Below are 17910 nucleotides of genomic sequence, written 5' to 3' on the forward strand. Positions count from 1 at the left end.
AGGAACATCAATTTCATCTGGATCAGACCATGATGACAAAATGCATGTGACTGAAAGCTTGAACACAAGTTTGATGGCTACTGGTATTTCTCCTCTGAAATTTCAGCAAATGGCTAAGAGGAAACTCACAAGGCTATGCCAAAAGGAAGGCAAGTCAAGTACAAGATGTAATTGCCAGTAAAATTGCAATCTATTGTGGCTTTGACCCAAATGACATCATGGAGCCAAGTGAAAGTCATAAATGTGGAAATTGCTTAGATTACAATGAGCTGCTGAAAGAATTGAAAGAAAATTTGATGGTATCAAGTCATTCAAAAATACTTCAAATATTAACACTAGCTCCAGTTAGTTGGTCCATAAAGAAAACAATGGAAGAGTTTAGTGTCTCAGAAAGAATGGTCAAGAAAGCTAGAAAACTTAAAGCAGAAGGAATCATGGCCATACCTGGAAAAAAGCTTTCTGAGCAAGTAAAGCAAAAGGTGATGGAATTTTTTGAAGATGATGAATTTAGTCGGATATGCCCTGGAAAGAAAGATTATATTACCATTAGAAATGCAGATGGAATAAAAATGCAAATGCAACTACTACTCAGCAACCTGAAGGAAATGTTAATAACTTATCGAGATAGAAATAGATATGACATTGGATTTTCTAAATTTTGTGGACTTCGACCCAAGTGGTGGTGTCACAGTTGGTGCACCAGGAACACATTCTGTATGTGTATGAACAATTCATCAAATTGTCAAGTTAATGCTAGTAGCAAGTCCTGTTGAATGTGATTACATTGGTAAAACAGTCTGTGATTTGGAGTCAAAAGATTGTGCTTCATCAGTGTGAAAAATGTCCAGGAATAGATGAATTAAAAAAGTTTCTAGAGAATATTTTTGAAAACAATGAACCAGAAGATATTATTGAATTCGAGCAATGGATACACACTGGACACAAAGCAATTAACAACAGAAGATTTGATTGAAGAGTTGAGTACAAAGATATTTAACCTTTTCTGTCACATTGCTAAACATCAAAGATACCATTTGAAGTCAACAAAGGAAAGCCGAATGACAGGAGAATTGGTCATCTCGATGGATTTTACAGAAAATTATTCATTTGTTGTGCAAGATGCTGTTCAAAGGTTCCACTGGGAGAATAGCCAGGCTACACTGCACCCATTTGTCATTTATTACAAGGATGTTGAACTTCAGAATATAAGTTTCTGCAAAATCAGTGACTGCCTTCGACATGACACAATTGCAGTGCATGTTTTTCTAACCAACTTGACTGAATATTTGAAGAGGTTCATGAGAGAAATCAGGCACATTTACTACTTCAGTGATGGTTCTGCAGATCAATACAAGAATTTTATTAACTTGTGTCATCATCAGAAGGATTTTGATATCAGTGCTGAATGGAATTTCTTTGACATTAGCCATGGCAAGTCACCACGTGATGGAATTGATGGAACAATAAAACGATTGGCAGCAAGTGCAAGTCTCCAACACCCAATTGAAAACCAAATCCTGACACCAAGAAACACGTTTGAATTTTGTGACAAGCATGTGATTGGAATAAAATTCTGTCTTGTTTCTAAAGACGAAATTGAGCAAGAAAGGCCATTTCAAGAGAAAAGATTCATAGATGGTCATACTATTTCTGGAACAAGAGAAAATCATCACTTCATTCCTATTAATGCAAGACAGATTCATGTTTGCAGAGTATCAAATGACACACCATCATCATCATTTGTAGCTCATGTAAATCAGACTAGTGGAACCAATATTCAATATGTGCCAATTATTAATTTACAACCTGGCCAATACATTTCCTGTATTTATGACAATAATTGGCAGATTGGAAATATTTGTGAAATTTCATTTGAAGAACATGATGTATTAGTAAATTTCATGCATCCTCATGGAGCAGCTTGCTCATTTCACTGGCCTGCTAGACAAGATGTCTGCTGGATTCCTGAACAACAAATTATTGCCAATCTTTCAGCTCCAAAAACAACAACAATGGGATGACAATATAGCTTCCCTGAAGTAGAAATATGAACCATCAATGAAAAATTCCAGTCCATTACGACGAAGCAGTGATTCAATATCTTCACACTCACTTGCTTATTTCAAAAATTGTATTGTGTTTTAAATAAATTTTGTTGCAGTTATAACTTATTTCAAGCTTAGAAACCAATAGAACATCATCTTTATGCTTGGAATGCTGAATAAAGACCACTTTTCAGGCTTGGGAACTTGCACTTAAGAAACTCATGCAATTTCTTTTTTTGCCATTTGCACCCCCATTGTAAAAAATACAGATATTTTTGTGCATTGGCAATATATTCTTTCTCCTTAAACCAAAGAACATAGTAATTGTAGAAAATTTTACTCTTGTAAATGTAATAGTTCTGTCCTTATCGAGATGTGAAACCTCACCATCAAATAAGTATGCAAATATTACGTGGAATATATAAAATGTTTAAGGCCATTTTTTAGCTTAAGTAGCAACACACAAAATTGAAAACCATGATTCTTGTTGTTTAAAATCTGCTCTTTCCAGTGGTGGCAAAAATGAGAGAATTGAAGGTGTCCCACATTAAGATATTTGCCCCTAAAGATAGGTCAAATTTTGAGTCTATCTTTGAAGGAAAATATCTCAGTCAGCAAATAAGTATAAGAGCTCATATTTAGTTAGGCTGAATTCATGCAGATGTTAAATGGAATGCCCAAAGAAGAAGAAGGTACCAGAGGTTTTTATTTCAAACTTACAATTTTACAAAAGTCGTGCTTAAATTTGTTGCAACTAATTTTTGGTGCCAGTTTTAGACCGCATTGTAAAAAATGTGAAGGTTTTTGAGCCTGGACACCAAAGGTTTTGCATTCTTTTCCAAAAGTTAACTATGTATACCAAGTTTCAGAGCACTATCTCTCAATATTGTGCAACAGTAACACTTAAAACTTTGAAAATTGTTTGTGATTTGCTCCAGGTAAAACAAGTGACCTCCACAAAAAAGGTGCTGGTGCCTCAAGCATACTATATTTTGAACTGAATTTTTGCATAGCTTCTTTGGAAACCTGTTTAAACATCTACACCAAGTTTCAACAAAATTGAACGTGGTCGAGCATGGACCATCTTCAAAATTAGGCCACTTGACATGGAATCACCCAAAAAGCAAAATAAAACACAAAAAAATAAATACAATAGTTGTGTAATTATAGTACGTACTTTTCAATAAAAAATAATGATAAATAAATAAATATGCATGTAAATTGAAAATTTATGTATATAAAACATATTTTCATGTTAAATCTCATCTGAACAGTTAATAGGATAATGAGTTAATGAGAGAAAAGGGTTAACAAATCAGTCTGCTACATAAATGTTTATATAAACATTACTGAAAACTAAATTTTTCATATTTCTTTTATGCTAATAAATACAGCATGAAAAACTATATCATTCAAAATTCAACAAAATTACCTGGTGCAACATAATAAGGTGAGGATGATACAACCAACATAGACTGTGAGGGATATACCACAGTTCCTGCAGGAATAGGCTGAAAAACATAACATACAGATGTTGGAGGATATCTACGGAAACAAACTGAACGGCTGAATACTGGCATAGGGAAAACATAAAAAAAGAACATCAGGTTTAAAAACTACAGACTACTTTCTCATGGGACATACAGACATTATCTAATCACATATTAAGAAACAGGCTCAACAGGTTCTCTTTATCTTGGCATACTGCCAATGTATGGGTAAATTTCCTTCACAGAGTAGATGACTCATTCACAACTATATTTGCAAATACTAAACACATGTACGCCTCTTTGTCATTCAAAGTATCTTCAATGCAGAACAGGAAGTCAATGTTAAAACTATTAGGACATTTAAATTAAAAAATTGCATTTAAATAAAAAAAACTATGAACTACAAGTGTTAGCTTCGTTTGAGCATTAATTTTCAATTCAAAAGTTTTTTGGGCCCTTAAAACAATTTACATCATGACTGACTTATGATGTCAGCTTTGTATTATTTTTGGAAACTTTCCTATCCAGAAAGGGGAAAGGGTAGAATCACTCTCAAAAAAATAATAAATAAAATAAAAACTCCCAAATATAATAATTTTTACTTTAATCATATAATTATACACACAGTAAATCTATAAAACAGATTGTAATGATAAATTCTAATAATCGACTGTAATAATTCAGTTCTAATGTTGACAAACCCAGGAAGTGGTATCTCTTCATATATTTATTTTATTTTATTTATTTCATCAAGCAAAGAAGTTTCAGAAACAATTTCCATTATAGACAGAAATGAATGTTTATTACAGTAAAGATAGGTAGCATACATAGAATGAGTGGCCACTTTATTAGGCACACTTAACTTACAAGAGAAAGGTCCCTCTTTGGCCCTCAGAACAGCCTGGATTTGTCATGACAAGGATTCAGCGAGGTGTTCAAAATGTGCCCAAGGAATGTTGGTCCGTTGATATAAATGCTTCCCACAGCACTGCCAGAAATTGGATGGTTGCAGATCTCTACTCTGAAGAGCTCATTCTACCCTGTCCCACAAGTGGTCAACTCGATTGAGATCTGGCAAATGGGAGGCTACCAGAGTAGGCTGAACTGACTCATGTTCTTGGAACCAGTTCTATACAATTTTGGCCTTGTGACATGGTGCATTATCCCACTGAAAAGCCCATTTGCAGGTGGATACACTGCAGCCATGAAGGGATGCACCTGGTCAGAAACAATTTCCAGATAACATGTGTCATCCAGTTGTTACTCCATTGAAGCGCACCACAAAAACATTTCCCCATAATATTACACTGCCACCACCAGCCTGCATTGTTGACACCTGGCAGGATGGCTCTATGCACTCATAATACTTCTGCCATATTCTGGCCCTCCCACTGGCATCAAACAACTGGAACCAGGATTTTTCAGACCAGGCAACATATTTTCAATCCTCCAGTGCTGGTGTTTATACTTTCTTGTTTTTTGCTGACAGGATATGCCTCAGCTTGATACCTCACTCATGATAAGGTATGGTAAATTCGGTGTTCTGAAATGTCTATTTGATTACTGCTGTTGTACTAGCTGTTGTTATCCTGCACAAGTTTTGTCAGATTCTGTTGGCCTCTTGCATGAACAAGCTGTTTCCAAAGAAAGGATCATGTTATTTGGTTATGGAACAATCTTGATACATCCAAGACAGTTATAAATGAAAACCAGCATGGGTTGCAGTTCCTGAGATACTCATATTAATGCTGACTACTATGCCAACCACCTCCGTAGCCAAGTGGTCAGGAGTGGGAGTGCAGTAGCACACACTCTTTGAGTAGACCGGGGTTCAAGCCCCTGACTGCTAAATACGGTTGATCTGCCAACCCACACTGGACCAGCGTGGCAGATTATGGTCCATTTCCCTCAGCATGAATTGTTGAGGAGGCTTCCATCCTGTAGTGGGTTGATAATAGCTGCAGTTTTCTTTTTTTTTTTTTTTTTTTACTATGCCATTTTCCATGCAATATAAGGCTCACTTGCTTTATGCTACACAGTACAAACTCATGATATCAAAGGAGCATTCCATTTCATAAAAAGGGAGAAGCTTCTGCAGTGCTTTTATATTGCTGTGGTCGCCGAGGTCAACAGTCGCATTTGCACGATGCTCCATTTAATGTAGACGGTGGACAGTGATCGTAGGACAACTCAGCTGGATTGTGTATTTTCCTTAAGTACTTAACATGGATCCCTTGATTCTTAAGGTAACCATCGATGAAGAGAAGTAATTGATTTGAGGTAAGAGTTTTTTTTTGTTTTTGATAGTGCATATATATTTTTGTGTTTTTGAGCATATTTCTGCACGGTGCGATCGCTATAGCGCTAGCAATCTTACTGTCAGAACCCTTGACTTGCCTATGCCTCAAGGGCCCAAAATTCTTAACTATATTAGACAGAAAACAAGTTATATCAAATTTATCTTTAATGGAACTTAGATCTAGTAATAGATTTAAGATATTTTTAGTTTTTAAGATAGCTTTCTTTGTTCAAGGCGATTTTCCCGCCAAAACCGGGAAATCCCATTACTTGGGTTATAACAGGTCTAATTTTGAACAGACACATCAAATTATTTCTCCCAACGGAAGAAACAATATAATATGGTCAGAACGACTGAAAAGGACCTAAATATGGACAAAAAAATGCAGAAACCAGGAAACACCCTGACTTAAATATAGAGGATATCCCAGACTCAGATATCAGTTTTAAGGGAAAGAACCCCCAACAAAAATGAGCAAATAAATAACAAAGACACGGAAGCATGTCCCTCAGGCTCTCTTGGTATGAAAAGGGGAAAAAAGGGAGAAATCAAACAGAAAATAAAGAGTACAAATAAAAGATAGTAATGAAAATATAGAGAACAAAACAGAAGAGGAAATAAGGTTTGAAACCATTAACTAGATTCAAGACCCAATCAAACAAATTAAAGAATTAAAACTATACCTAGAAGACTTTCTCCACAAGCAAACAAATAGAATAACGTTTGCGACAAGACTACAGATAGTCAAATGCTGGACAGGCTTGGAGCAAAGAGTCATAGAGTTGAAGACAGAAAACAAAATGTTTTAAAAACCAAAGTGGAAACTGTGACAGAAGAAAAAAATAATTATAAAGAGATCAACACATTAAGTTATGTCCAAGTAGCAAGGGCAAATGAAACAGTGGCTACACAGCTGAAAGAGGTTAACAAGACAAAGCAAACATCCAGAAATAAAGAAACAAATATTGTCATACTAAAAGCAATGTCTGACTCAGCCCACAAATCCAGTGAGGCTGTCAAAGAAAGTGATGACACAACTAAAGCCCTACTCAAAGGACATAAAAATTAACAGTATGAGAAAAGTGAAAGAAATGGGGTGCTACTGGAAGTAGCAAATAAAGAGGATTTAAAAAAGGTGGAGGCAATACCTGAAGTCATAAAACTTGGGCATAAAACAGAAAAGCAAAATGAAAAAATCCTCACATCTTAATTTTTGATGTACCAGAGGCAACATTAGAAAAAGACCTAATGAGGGATATATACTATAAAAACTTCAGTAGTATAATGACAATAGATGAATTTGTTGAATTCCTTCTAATTCATAGATTTAGGGAACATTTCCCCATACAAAAGTGTTTCAAATGTCATAAGTATGGTCATACTGCCAGGGACTGCAGTCAAAAAGAACCTGTCTGTGGTCACTGTGCAGTCATTGGCCACGATTACAAAAGCTGCAAAAATAAGTCTCAGCAGCCAAAATGTGCTACCTGCAAGGCAGCACGGCTGACTGACTATGCACACAGCATCAGGGATTACAAATCCTCCTGCTACAAAAAAATGGTAAAACTTATATAAACAATCTAGGACCAATTATGGACCAGACTGAAAGTATAAACATGACTAGGGCTCTAAATCTTGTCCAATTGAATGCTCAAAGAGCAAGCTGTTGTAGATCAGATCAAGCTCAAATTATAAGAAAATGACATAGACACTCTAAGAACCATACACACATATGAGTAGGGTTCAAGGATACCCAAGAAACTACAAAATCATAGAATGCACCTCAGGTGTCCATTCTACAACAATAGTAGTGAAAAACACTGACCTTACAGTCACAAAGGTGGGTCACCTCTGCTCCCCAACAGCAGTGTGTGCTCATATCACTAGTGCTGTGGGACAGTTCTATGTTGTCTCACTTTATTCCAGACCTGGCAAAAATATAAATCTTACAATAGAATATTTACAAGCAGTCACAGACCTGCTACCTACAGCAAATATCAGTGTGTGCTGATGTCAACTGCCAGTCAGCCTTATGGCATAGCGGTACAGAAGACAGAACAGGCACACACACACAATGGCCAGATATTATTAGATTTTATAGCCGCCTCACCCTTTCAAGTGATAAATCTACCTAATAACTTAACAACTTTTAGTAGTACCATGTGGGAGAGTGACATTGATACTCTCTCTCCACCAATTCAATAGCCTATAAATTACAGACTGGTGTGTCCAGCTAGCCTGGACCACATCAGATCACAGAGCCATCGCCTTCAACTAAACAGGCAATTACAAATAACCCAACACTCCTTGTTGGATGCCAAAAGGTATAACCTCAAAAGGGCAAACTGGCAGATTTTTGCAGAACATACAGCAGCTGAGCTGCAAAAACAGAAAAATGAGTGGTCTAGATCAGGCAATTGTAGCCCGGACGAGCAAACACTGACTGTGACAAACATTTTAACAAAAACAGCAAACCTGTCTATCCCACGGAAAAAGCTGGGGAAGCAGGCAGTCCCCTGGTGGTGCCCTGAACTGACTATACTCAGGAGAAGGGTGCATCAGGCAAGGAGAAATTTTCAAAGAGCCAGAACATCTTGGCAACAAAATGAGGTGGATGCACTCAGAGATTCTATAGAACTCTCAGGAATCAGTACACAGCTCTCATAAGAGACAAGAAAAAGGAATGCTGGAGGCACTTGGTGGGAACTACTGGAAACAATAACCCTTGGGGAGTTGTTTACAGAATAGTGACCAACAAGCTGCCAAGAGGAGATGTCTTGGAACTACTGTCAAACCAGATGGAACCCCAACCCTGTGGTGGGCAGATTCTGTAAATAACATCCTAGATTTTATTATTTAGACTGACACTGGGGAACGTTCCCCCACCCAGCTAGACATTATAAAAGAAAACACTGAATATGACAAAGCCAATATTGAACCTCTGTTTACTATACAAGACTTAGAAATAGCACTATCTAAAACCAAAAACAATAAATGCCCAGGATTTGACCTCTTAGAGGTTGAGATTATCAAAAAATTAGCAGAAATAGCAACAGAAAAATTAATAGCACTATATAATAGCTGTATGACAGAAGGTATATTCCCAAAAATATGGAAAAAAAAGCTGTGTTAAGATTAATTCTCAAAAACCCCAAGAAACTGCCTACCGATCCCAAATCATATAGATCAATAACCCTACTCCCTGTACTAGGGAAAATAGATGAAAGACTAATATATAGTAGATTAGCTCAATACTACAGGGAAGCAGATTTACATGCAACAACCAGTATGGTTTTAAGCAGGACAACTCTACGGAGGATGCCATGCACCACCTACTGACAACAGTTAAAAACTTAGAGGAGAAATATATGCTGGCAATCTCCATTAACTTTTCTGGGACATTTGACTCACTCTGGTAGCCTAGTTGTTGTTGTTGTTGTTATTTGGTTTTTAGGAGCATTAGCAACTAAAGCCATATTGCTCAGGGGATATGCGGTGGTTATTCCCTGACCTTTTTGCATCCTCCGTATTTGGTGGTCACAGGCTCGAACCCTAGTCTAATCAAGAAGCGTGTGCTATGCGCTGCTGCTCCTGCCCACGGAGGCGTGGTGGCCTAGTGTCCATAGGAGACTCCACCAGGCAAATGCCCCACAAAACCTCTATAAGGTAATAAACAGCTACCTTACAGACAGTAGTGTCTCAGTACGCACAAGGTTCCAGGAATTGACAGGCCCTGTGAATAAAGGCTGCCCACAGGGTTCAATCCTTGGCCCTTTCTTCTGGAACATTGTTCTAGACGAATTTCTGGTCTTGGATCTGGATCCCGTAGAAAGTCTGGCCTTGGCAGATGATATGATTTTCCTTGTAAAAGGTAACACGCGAGTGGTTGTAGAGAAAAGATCATATGCCGCCCTCTTGCAGCTGCAGGACTGGGCACAAATGTACATGCTCAAAACATCACCTGAAAAAACCAAATACTTTTAAAAGGCAATTTGGACATAGGAAGATGTCCACAAATCAAAATTAACACAACCACTATAAAAATGATAACAGAACTAAAATATCTTGGAGTGATCTTTGATTCAAAATTAACTTTTTACCCCCATTTGATCTACTTGGTTAAGAAAGTGAGAAATTATACAGGTATGATTGCCAGGATCAGTCGAGCAGACTGGGGGCTCAAAAGAAAGATCCTGGCAATCGTATACCGTGCAATGTTCTTACCTCTTATCACCTATGGAGCCGGTGCATGGTTCACCTGCTCGGCCATAGTAAGAAATAGGAATAAATTAGGATCAATACAAAGGACAATACTACTCACTATTACCAGAGCAGGTCACACATTAAGCACACCTGCGCTACAGTTGCTGGCCAGAGCTCTCCCACTTTACTTGGAAGTAGCCAAAAGAGGCTTATATTATAGATTTAAAAAGAATTTATATTATAGATTTTCACCTTCATTGATGAAAAAAAATAATAGCCACAAAGCTCCATGAGCTAGGGCAAACAAAGTGGGGGCAGGAAACCAGAGATCTGGTTACCAAACAGTTTCTACCATGGGTGGAAATTGTTAGCCCAAAGCCACCTAAGTGGTATGCCCCTGGACTTTTTGTAACATTTATATTGACAGGTCACGGCTCTCTAAAGGATCATTTTCAATTTCATAATCACTTAGTATTGAAATTTTCATTATCATTTTGTATTGACTGCTTCATAGTAATTTTAATGTGTTTACATTAACTTAACGTCTATAGGCCAAACAGACTTAAGATAGCCTATATATGCTAACTTCATTACCTGATCCGTATACACACTAATACCTATAGTAAAATACCACTTCATTGAATTAATCGACCGATATTTAATCATATATGTATAAAAATACCACTTTATTGAAATTATCGACCTATAGTAAATCATGCACGTATAATGTCGAATTGCCCTATGTACAATGGCATTAACGTTGCACATATGACAAAAACTATAATATACAATTCTATCATTATAAACTTTAAACATTACATATACACTATATATATATATATATATATATATATATATATATATATATATATATATTAACAGTGCTTTTTTTGTGAAAAAATAGGTGTCAGTACTCATTCTTTGCTATCTGGAAAAATTGAAAATTAAAAGGATATGAAAAGTACTCTGAAAATTTTTTTTATTCCTGATATTTTTACTAATGTTTTCAGAATAAGAACAACAAATTAAGTGTATTAACACCAGTTTATTAAGAATACATTTATTATTCAAGTATATAAAAAAATAAGTAAAATGTATAAGTAAAAAATAATAACATAAATAAAAATAATTTCATAATAAAGTTTTGTAGAATATTCCAAATTTTTATTAAGTTCTCATCCGACACCCTATGCCAGGGGTCGGCAACCTTTTTTGAGTGAAGAGCCATTTTTGATCCAATTAAAAAAAAACAGAGAATCTGAAGAGCCGCACCACATCTCACGCTGGGAGGAGGGGGTTGGGCGAGAGTTGTTTAAGAAATGGAATAGAGTGGGAAGGTGTTTATTAAAAATATATATATATATATATATATATATATATATTTTGAAATATTATTTATTAATACTGAAAAACCGTAACAAACATCCAATTAGGTACAAATTAATGTGACTTTTGCTAATGAACTTCTTGAGCAAGTGTCTTCCAACATCATGCGAGTATGTCATAATTAAACATGCTCGCATTGTTCAGACGACGGTTTCTTGATTTATTTTTAATATAGTTCATGTTCAAAAATATTTACTCGCAGAAATACATCGAACCAAAAACTGAGAGAAGTCCAAACGCAAATATTTTCAAATTTATGTGTGTCCGGTAAGCTACTCCACTCATCGAACTCAATTTGGTCTGCATTTTAAACTCATCTATCGCTGTCCATTTGTGTAGAATTGCAAGGGCAGCCTTTTGCCTCTCCAAATCCTCAATTTCAGTTTTAAGGCATTTTAGTCTTGCACTTCACATGTCCTTGATTTTTAAGTCCTCTAACTCCATTTCAAATTGTGCTTCATGTGAGCTGTAAAGTTAAAGAACCGCAGTTACATGTTAAAAGAGCTGCATGCGGCTCGCGAGCTGCAGGTTGCCGATCCCTGTCCTATGCAGACTTCTTTTCTTCCTCTTTGTGTGTCGGTTGCTGAATGATGTTTCCGAAGCAGCCACGAATCGACATATTTTGCTGGATCGAAGCGGGTCAGCAGTGGCAGTTTTAAGAAACAGTAGTGAAGAAACTGTTTTTGTCATCAACGAAGCTCTGGTTGGGCTGGCGATGAGATTCATTTGTGAAAATCCTCGTTCACATTCACTTGATGAAATTGGTATTGTACTCAGAACGTTCATCAAATGCTTCAATTCTTCTGAAACCTTCTTATCAATTATCCCTGAAATCCACGAACTGCATCTCTTTCATTTAACTGTAATCTATTGACAATTTTCTAACTTCACTTTCACCAAATGCCAACAATTCTTGTTTAGAAGCATTAATACCTTCGTTGTCCTCGTTTTCCTTCTCTCGTCTTCGGTATTGTCACTAGTTCTTAAATTTGAATTTTTTCTTTTCTTTTTTTTTGAAACTGTCCAAAATGTCGGTGTCATTTGGATATTCTTTGGAGGTACTGTGACCATGTAAACAGAAATAGGGAAATTTTACGGAAAAATGTGGATAACACACTTCCACTTCCGCGAAACAACAGGTGGTTATTTGTCGGGGTAAAAGAAAATCACTTTTCTAATTCTCGAATGGGACACTTAGGGTTGATTCACAAAGGTGTCCAACCTATGGCCCATGAAGAAAGTGAACTAAAACAGCATTTTAAATTTTATTAATTATCAAAAAAAAATTTCTCATGAAATGTTTTGTTCAGCAAATGTAATTGTGTTTTGTACTTAATAAAACTTTCGAATATTTCAATTTTACTTTTACATGCAACAAGATATGGAAAATATAACACACTAAAGAAATCTAACTGAATTTTTTTGAATATGGCCCCTGTACGGGAAAAGGTTGGACACCACTGCAGTAGAAGGTAGGCCAGAGCCCATTGGGAATACACCTTGATCTGCTCACTCTTGACTAGCGTGACTCCTCAGCATGTGGGACAGGTGGTTGGATAGGTTTTACCAGGTACCACTAAGTTGTAGAATGTGTTAGCTCTCTTAATTCATGCAGCAGCACTAATTGACTAAATTGCCTGAAGGCCAGAAATGCAAACAGTGCTTACCGAGTTAATTCTCACTTAATCCATTCGCTATATGAAAATTTTTTCACTCAACGGAAACTATTTTAAATGTAACTTCCAGGGGGAATTCAAAATAATTCACTATAAAAGGTCTTCGTTAAACAGAGACCCGACTGAGTAATTTAGAATTATAAAAATGGTTATAAGGTTTTATATAGAAAATATCTTAAATATAGACAGTAAAAAATGCAAATTTAGTTAAATAATTTTAAGCTTATTTGAATAGTAGGTAAATATGTGAAAAAAAATTATGGAATATTACAAATTTTTAAGTGCACTGCCTCCAAATGTCACATGTCACTGTTAATAAAGGTGCCAGTAAGGCATACCACTGTGTACCATCCCAAAAAAAGCACTATATATATATATATATATATAAAATATAAGAAAAAAGTATAAAAATAGAATGCAAGTAGAGCGAGAATGCAGATTATGAATGAAGTAAATGTGTGTCTCTCCCTTTGCCCCTTTGCCTGGTGGGTTCCCCCACTGCCAACTAACATATCCCACCCACGGAGCAGGATGGGCAGCTTGACATTCCTACCGGATTTGACACTACTTGGACATGACACCGGCGAAGACATTCTGTGGCTTTGCTGCCAACACGCCATTGGTGATCTGAACTGGGTACTCTAACCCAGTTCTCTTTAAAACCCCTTCCCTGGGTAGGGGAGGGAGGAGACAGCTCTCTGTCTCCTCTCCTCTCTGCGTACCCCCCATACTTTGCCTGGTGGGGCTAGTCTCCACTGACCTCTTTGGGGATGCCTACTCTATCGTCCCTATTCTTCTATCTGTTTTCACCCAGTCTTCAGTCTCCCCCCCACTTCTCTCACTAAACTGACCGAGTACACCCCTTAACAATGCCACCAAATTCTAATCAACATCTAAATTCTACCGTTTTATTGTAAATCTCTTTTGGTCAAATTCTAGTGCAACCCCCCCTTTTTTTTTTAGGCCTTACCACTGAAATCCTTGGAAATTAGGTGGTAGAACCTGCCAGAGTACTTAAATAATCTACCGGGTGCCTGACCTGCCTCCTCGTGGCAAAGTGTGGGCAACAGTGGGTCCCAATGGCTAAATGGTCAGAGAAACAACGGAACATAATGCTACCCAACAGACCACTCCCCACACTTTTTAAATCTCTGGCCTCCACAGAGTTCTGTGTCACTCACAACGAATACAATGCGGAGATGGGGGAAACCACTGGTGCTGTCAGACAACTAACACACTTAGTACTTTTATATCATAAACTCTGGCAGGTAAAGCCATAAACAATTACAGTATACAAAAAAAAATTCTATTACAGAAACACTATAATGAGTTGTACAGCAGCACTACTTACTAGGTGGTTAGTTCCAATTAAATTATCATTACAATATATATATATATATATATATATATACAGTAATACCCCGACTTACGCGAACTCGGAGTTACGCGGTTTTTGATTTTTTTTGTTTGGTGTATATCTAAAATTAGCTTACCAGTAATTTGGAAGTCAAATCATAAAGTTTGGGTGACAGCTTCCGTTTTTGAGGACTGGTTTGGTCACAACTTCATACCCGAAGTCGAACATTATTGCAAGTCTAAACAGATTCCATTTAAAGTGATGCTTCTTATTGACAATGCACCCGGTCACCCTCCTGCCACCCTAATTAATTTCGACCCACGTGTGAAAGTTGTGTTTTTGCCTCCAAACACAACCAGCTTGCTTCAACCGATGGACCAGGGAGTCATCAAAACATTCAAAGCTTACTACACGAGGCATTCGTTTGCACGTCTGAATGAAGCTATGAGACAAAATAGTGAGATATCTGTTAAAGACTTTTGGAAACAATTCAATGTTTTAGATGCTGTAAGAATCATTGAAGAATCTTGGGATGAAATTCACAAAAAAAATTGGTGTCTGGAAGAAACTTTGTCCATTTTTTTTCAAAAACGAGAAAAACAACGCCAGAAACTGATCATGTCGCTCATGTGATAGAAGAAGTTGTTAATCTTGCCAGGCAATTAGATTTGGAAGTCAATAGTGATGATGTCAATGAGCTGTTGGATTCACATAGTCAGGAGCTGACAATGAATGAGCTCATAGAGATGCGTGAGCAAAACGTCACTGAAGTATCCGAGACTTCAGACCCAGTTCCACCAGAAAAGCACATGACAATTACAAGCTTGACAGAAGGTCTCAGCTCAATTAAAAAGGGATTAAAAATTTTAGAAAACATAAGACTCCAACAAAGAACACATTATAGCTACAAAGCAAGGAATAAAAAAATTATTAGCTTGCTACGAAGAAATTCTTCATGAAAAAAAGAAGGCGCTGTGTCGTCAGACAAATTTGTTAGATTTTATGAAGCCATCAACACATCGAAATAACTTTTTTACGTAACTCGTTTATTTTTTTAATACATATTTTGTATTAAAATGTATAAAGAACTGCAATTTTATTAAATATTTTTCTTCTGAACTAGTGTTTCTATTAGTCCTTGGTCCCAATTAAACAAAATCTATATGTATTTATATGCAAAGTTGTACCCCGACTTACGCGAATTCGACTTAAGCGATTTTCGTCGGACCCACCTATCGCGTAACTTCGGGGTATTACTGTATGTATGTATGTGTGTGTGTATATATATATATATATATATATATATATATTAGAAATGCAAAAGTAGCAAAATATAAAAAACTATAACAGAAAATTTCATTAAATCACCAGTGAGTTTTAGGTCCATTGCATTATGTAAAGATAGTTATTAAATTACCTAGTAAATTATTTGAAAAAAGGTCAATTTTATAATTAAAAATGCTGATAATGCTAAATTCATTACTAATAATTCTAGGGTAATGAGAATTATTCAACCACTGGGTAATGATATTTCTCACAGTGGCATTTATGACTTCAAAAACTTGTTCACTACCATATGGCATGATAATTTGTCATTGTAGTTTGAATGTTATTTCAAAAAATATAACCATATTTTAAATTAGTTTAAATTGAAACAATTTAAACTTATTTGTTGGAGTTGGTAAAGTGATGTCTGTTGAACAATTATGTATCTAACGGATCATCATTATTCACTCAAAGCAAGCGCACTGTTACTGGCACAAGCTGTTCGTGTGCAGTTAAAATCTATATGTGCATGCTATGAGAATTTAGATCCATATTATTGATGATCTTTTGGCCAAAATTTAGTGATGAAATTGGAATTATATTCCTATCTGACCTAACTATTGAATGTACCAATGTTGACAGTAGCCACTACCTACACATACTTATATTAAAATACCAGAATAATAATATTAGCACAAAAATCTATGATAAAACTGAAGCATTCAAATTCCAAGCAAAAAATCTACGACTGGCACTGTAACATTTCAAAAAAAAAAAAAAGTGCGTGTGTATATATATATATATATATATATATATATATACACACACACACACACACATATATATATAGTGTAAACAATAGAGTGTCAAAAAAAAAAAAAAAATATATATATATATACAGGGTGTCTCAAAAATATTGGTACAAATGTTTAGGGGAGGTAGGTAACATCTAAAGAAATGTGAATCGCATAGGAATCCATAACCGAAAACGTCATGGGAAAGTAGTAGCAGAGGCACAAGAAGCAGAAATGACAAGATAGTAATTAGTGGCAAACATTTATTTGACATAATATTAACAATGGAGTACGAGATGGATGCATTTCATGATGTTACAACAGATGCTCGAAGGTTCCACCATGAGACGCGATGCATGCGTGACACCAATGCAGCATGGATTGGCAGACACGGTCGAACACACCTGGAGTTTCTTTGACAGTAGCAGCAACGCAGACGAGTCTCGCCATGAGATCCATTTCCGTCTCCACAGGAGATTCATACACAATAGATTTGAGGGCCCCCATAGAAAGAAATCAAGGCTCGATAAATCAAGTGAGCGTGGGGACCAAGCAACGGGTCCACCACGACCAATCCATCGACACCCAAAACACCTGTTCAAATGGTCACGAACACACCTTCCATAATGGGCAGGCACCCCATCATGTTGAAACAAAATGTTGCATCTCACATTTGTTGGAACATCAAGTAACATCAAGTAAGCAGTCACCGACCATACCTGCCCACACATTTATTGAGAAGCGATGTTGTGCCGCATGGGGATGCACACCGTGTGGGTTGTCATGAGCCCACACATGAGCATTGTGCTGATTGAATAAGCCTTCCCAAGTGAAATAAGCCTCATTTGTGAACAAAACATAGGCTGGAAAATTCAAGTCTTAAACACTTTCTTGGAGAAACCACTGCACAAAAGCCACATGTGCAGGATGATTTTGGGGGAGCAGTAACTGAACCCTTTGGAGATGAAAAGGTTGTAAGGAATCGTTGTGCCAGACACGCTGTACACTGCAACGAGACACTCCTAAGGCAGAGGCAACGGCACGTGTGCTGGTAGTAGGATTATTCTGGACGGCATTCAACACACTTTCTTCAATGGCGGGAGTTCGCGTCGAACGTGATCTGTCCGCACTACTCCTGTTACCTCTAAATGACCCATAATCCCACAAATTTTGATGCACATGCACAAACTAACAGTGGTCCAGTACATGTCTGTCTGGGAAGCGTTCTCCATAAATTCGTTCAGCGGCTCGTCCATTGCCCTCTGCTAATCCATACACTAGGTGCATGTCTGCCAGTTCATAGTTTGTATATCGATGCATGCTCTTCGTGCGGCGACTACTGCTTGAATGAGTAAACCAGAAATTTTCCCTCTCGCAAATTGATGAACAGCGCC

General features: G+C 36.8%; 1 protein-coding gene across 1 annotated transcript in view; it reads right to left on the minus strand.

The window, feature by feature from the left end:
* The window catches only part of LOC150080422 (toll-interacting protein-like), a 99615-nt gene that overhangs the window by 28736 nt on the left and 52969 nt on the right, over window positions 1–17910 (minus strand). The window contains exon 6 of the mRNA XM_090381275.1: window positions 3478–3556. Within this exon, the coding sequence (XP_090237401.1) occupies window positions 3478–3556 (79 nt within the window). The remainder of the gene's footprint in view (window positions 1–3477; window positions 3557–17910) is intronic.

Source organism: Mastigoproctus giganteus, chromosome 9 (genome assembly GCF_048544385.1).
Source record: "Mastigoproctus giganteus isolate SK-2022 chromosome 9, ASM4854438v1, whole genome shotgun sequence".
Lineage (NCBI taxonomy): Eukaryota > Metazoa > Arthropoda > Arachnida > Uropygi > Thelyphonidae > Mastigoproctus > Mastigoproctus giganteus.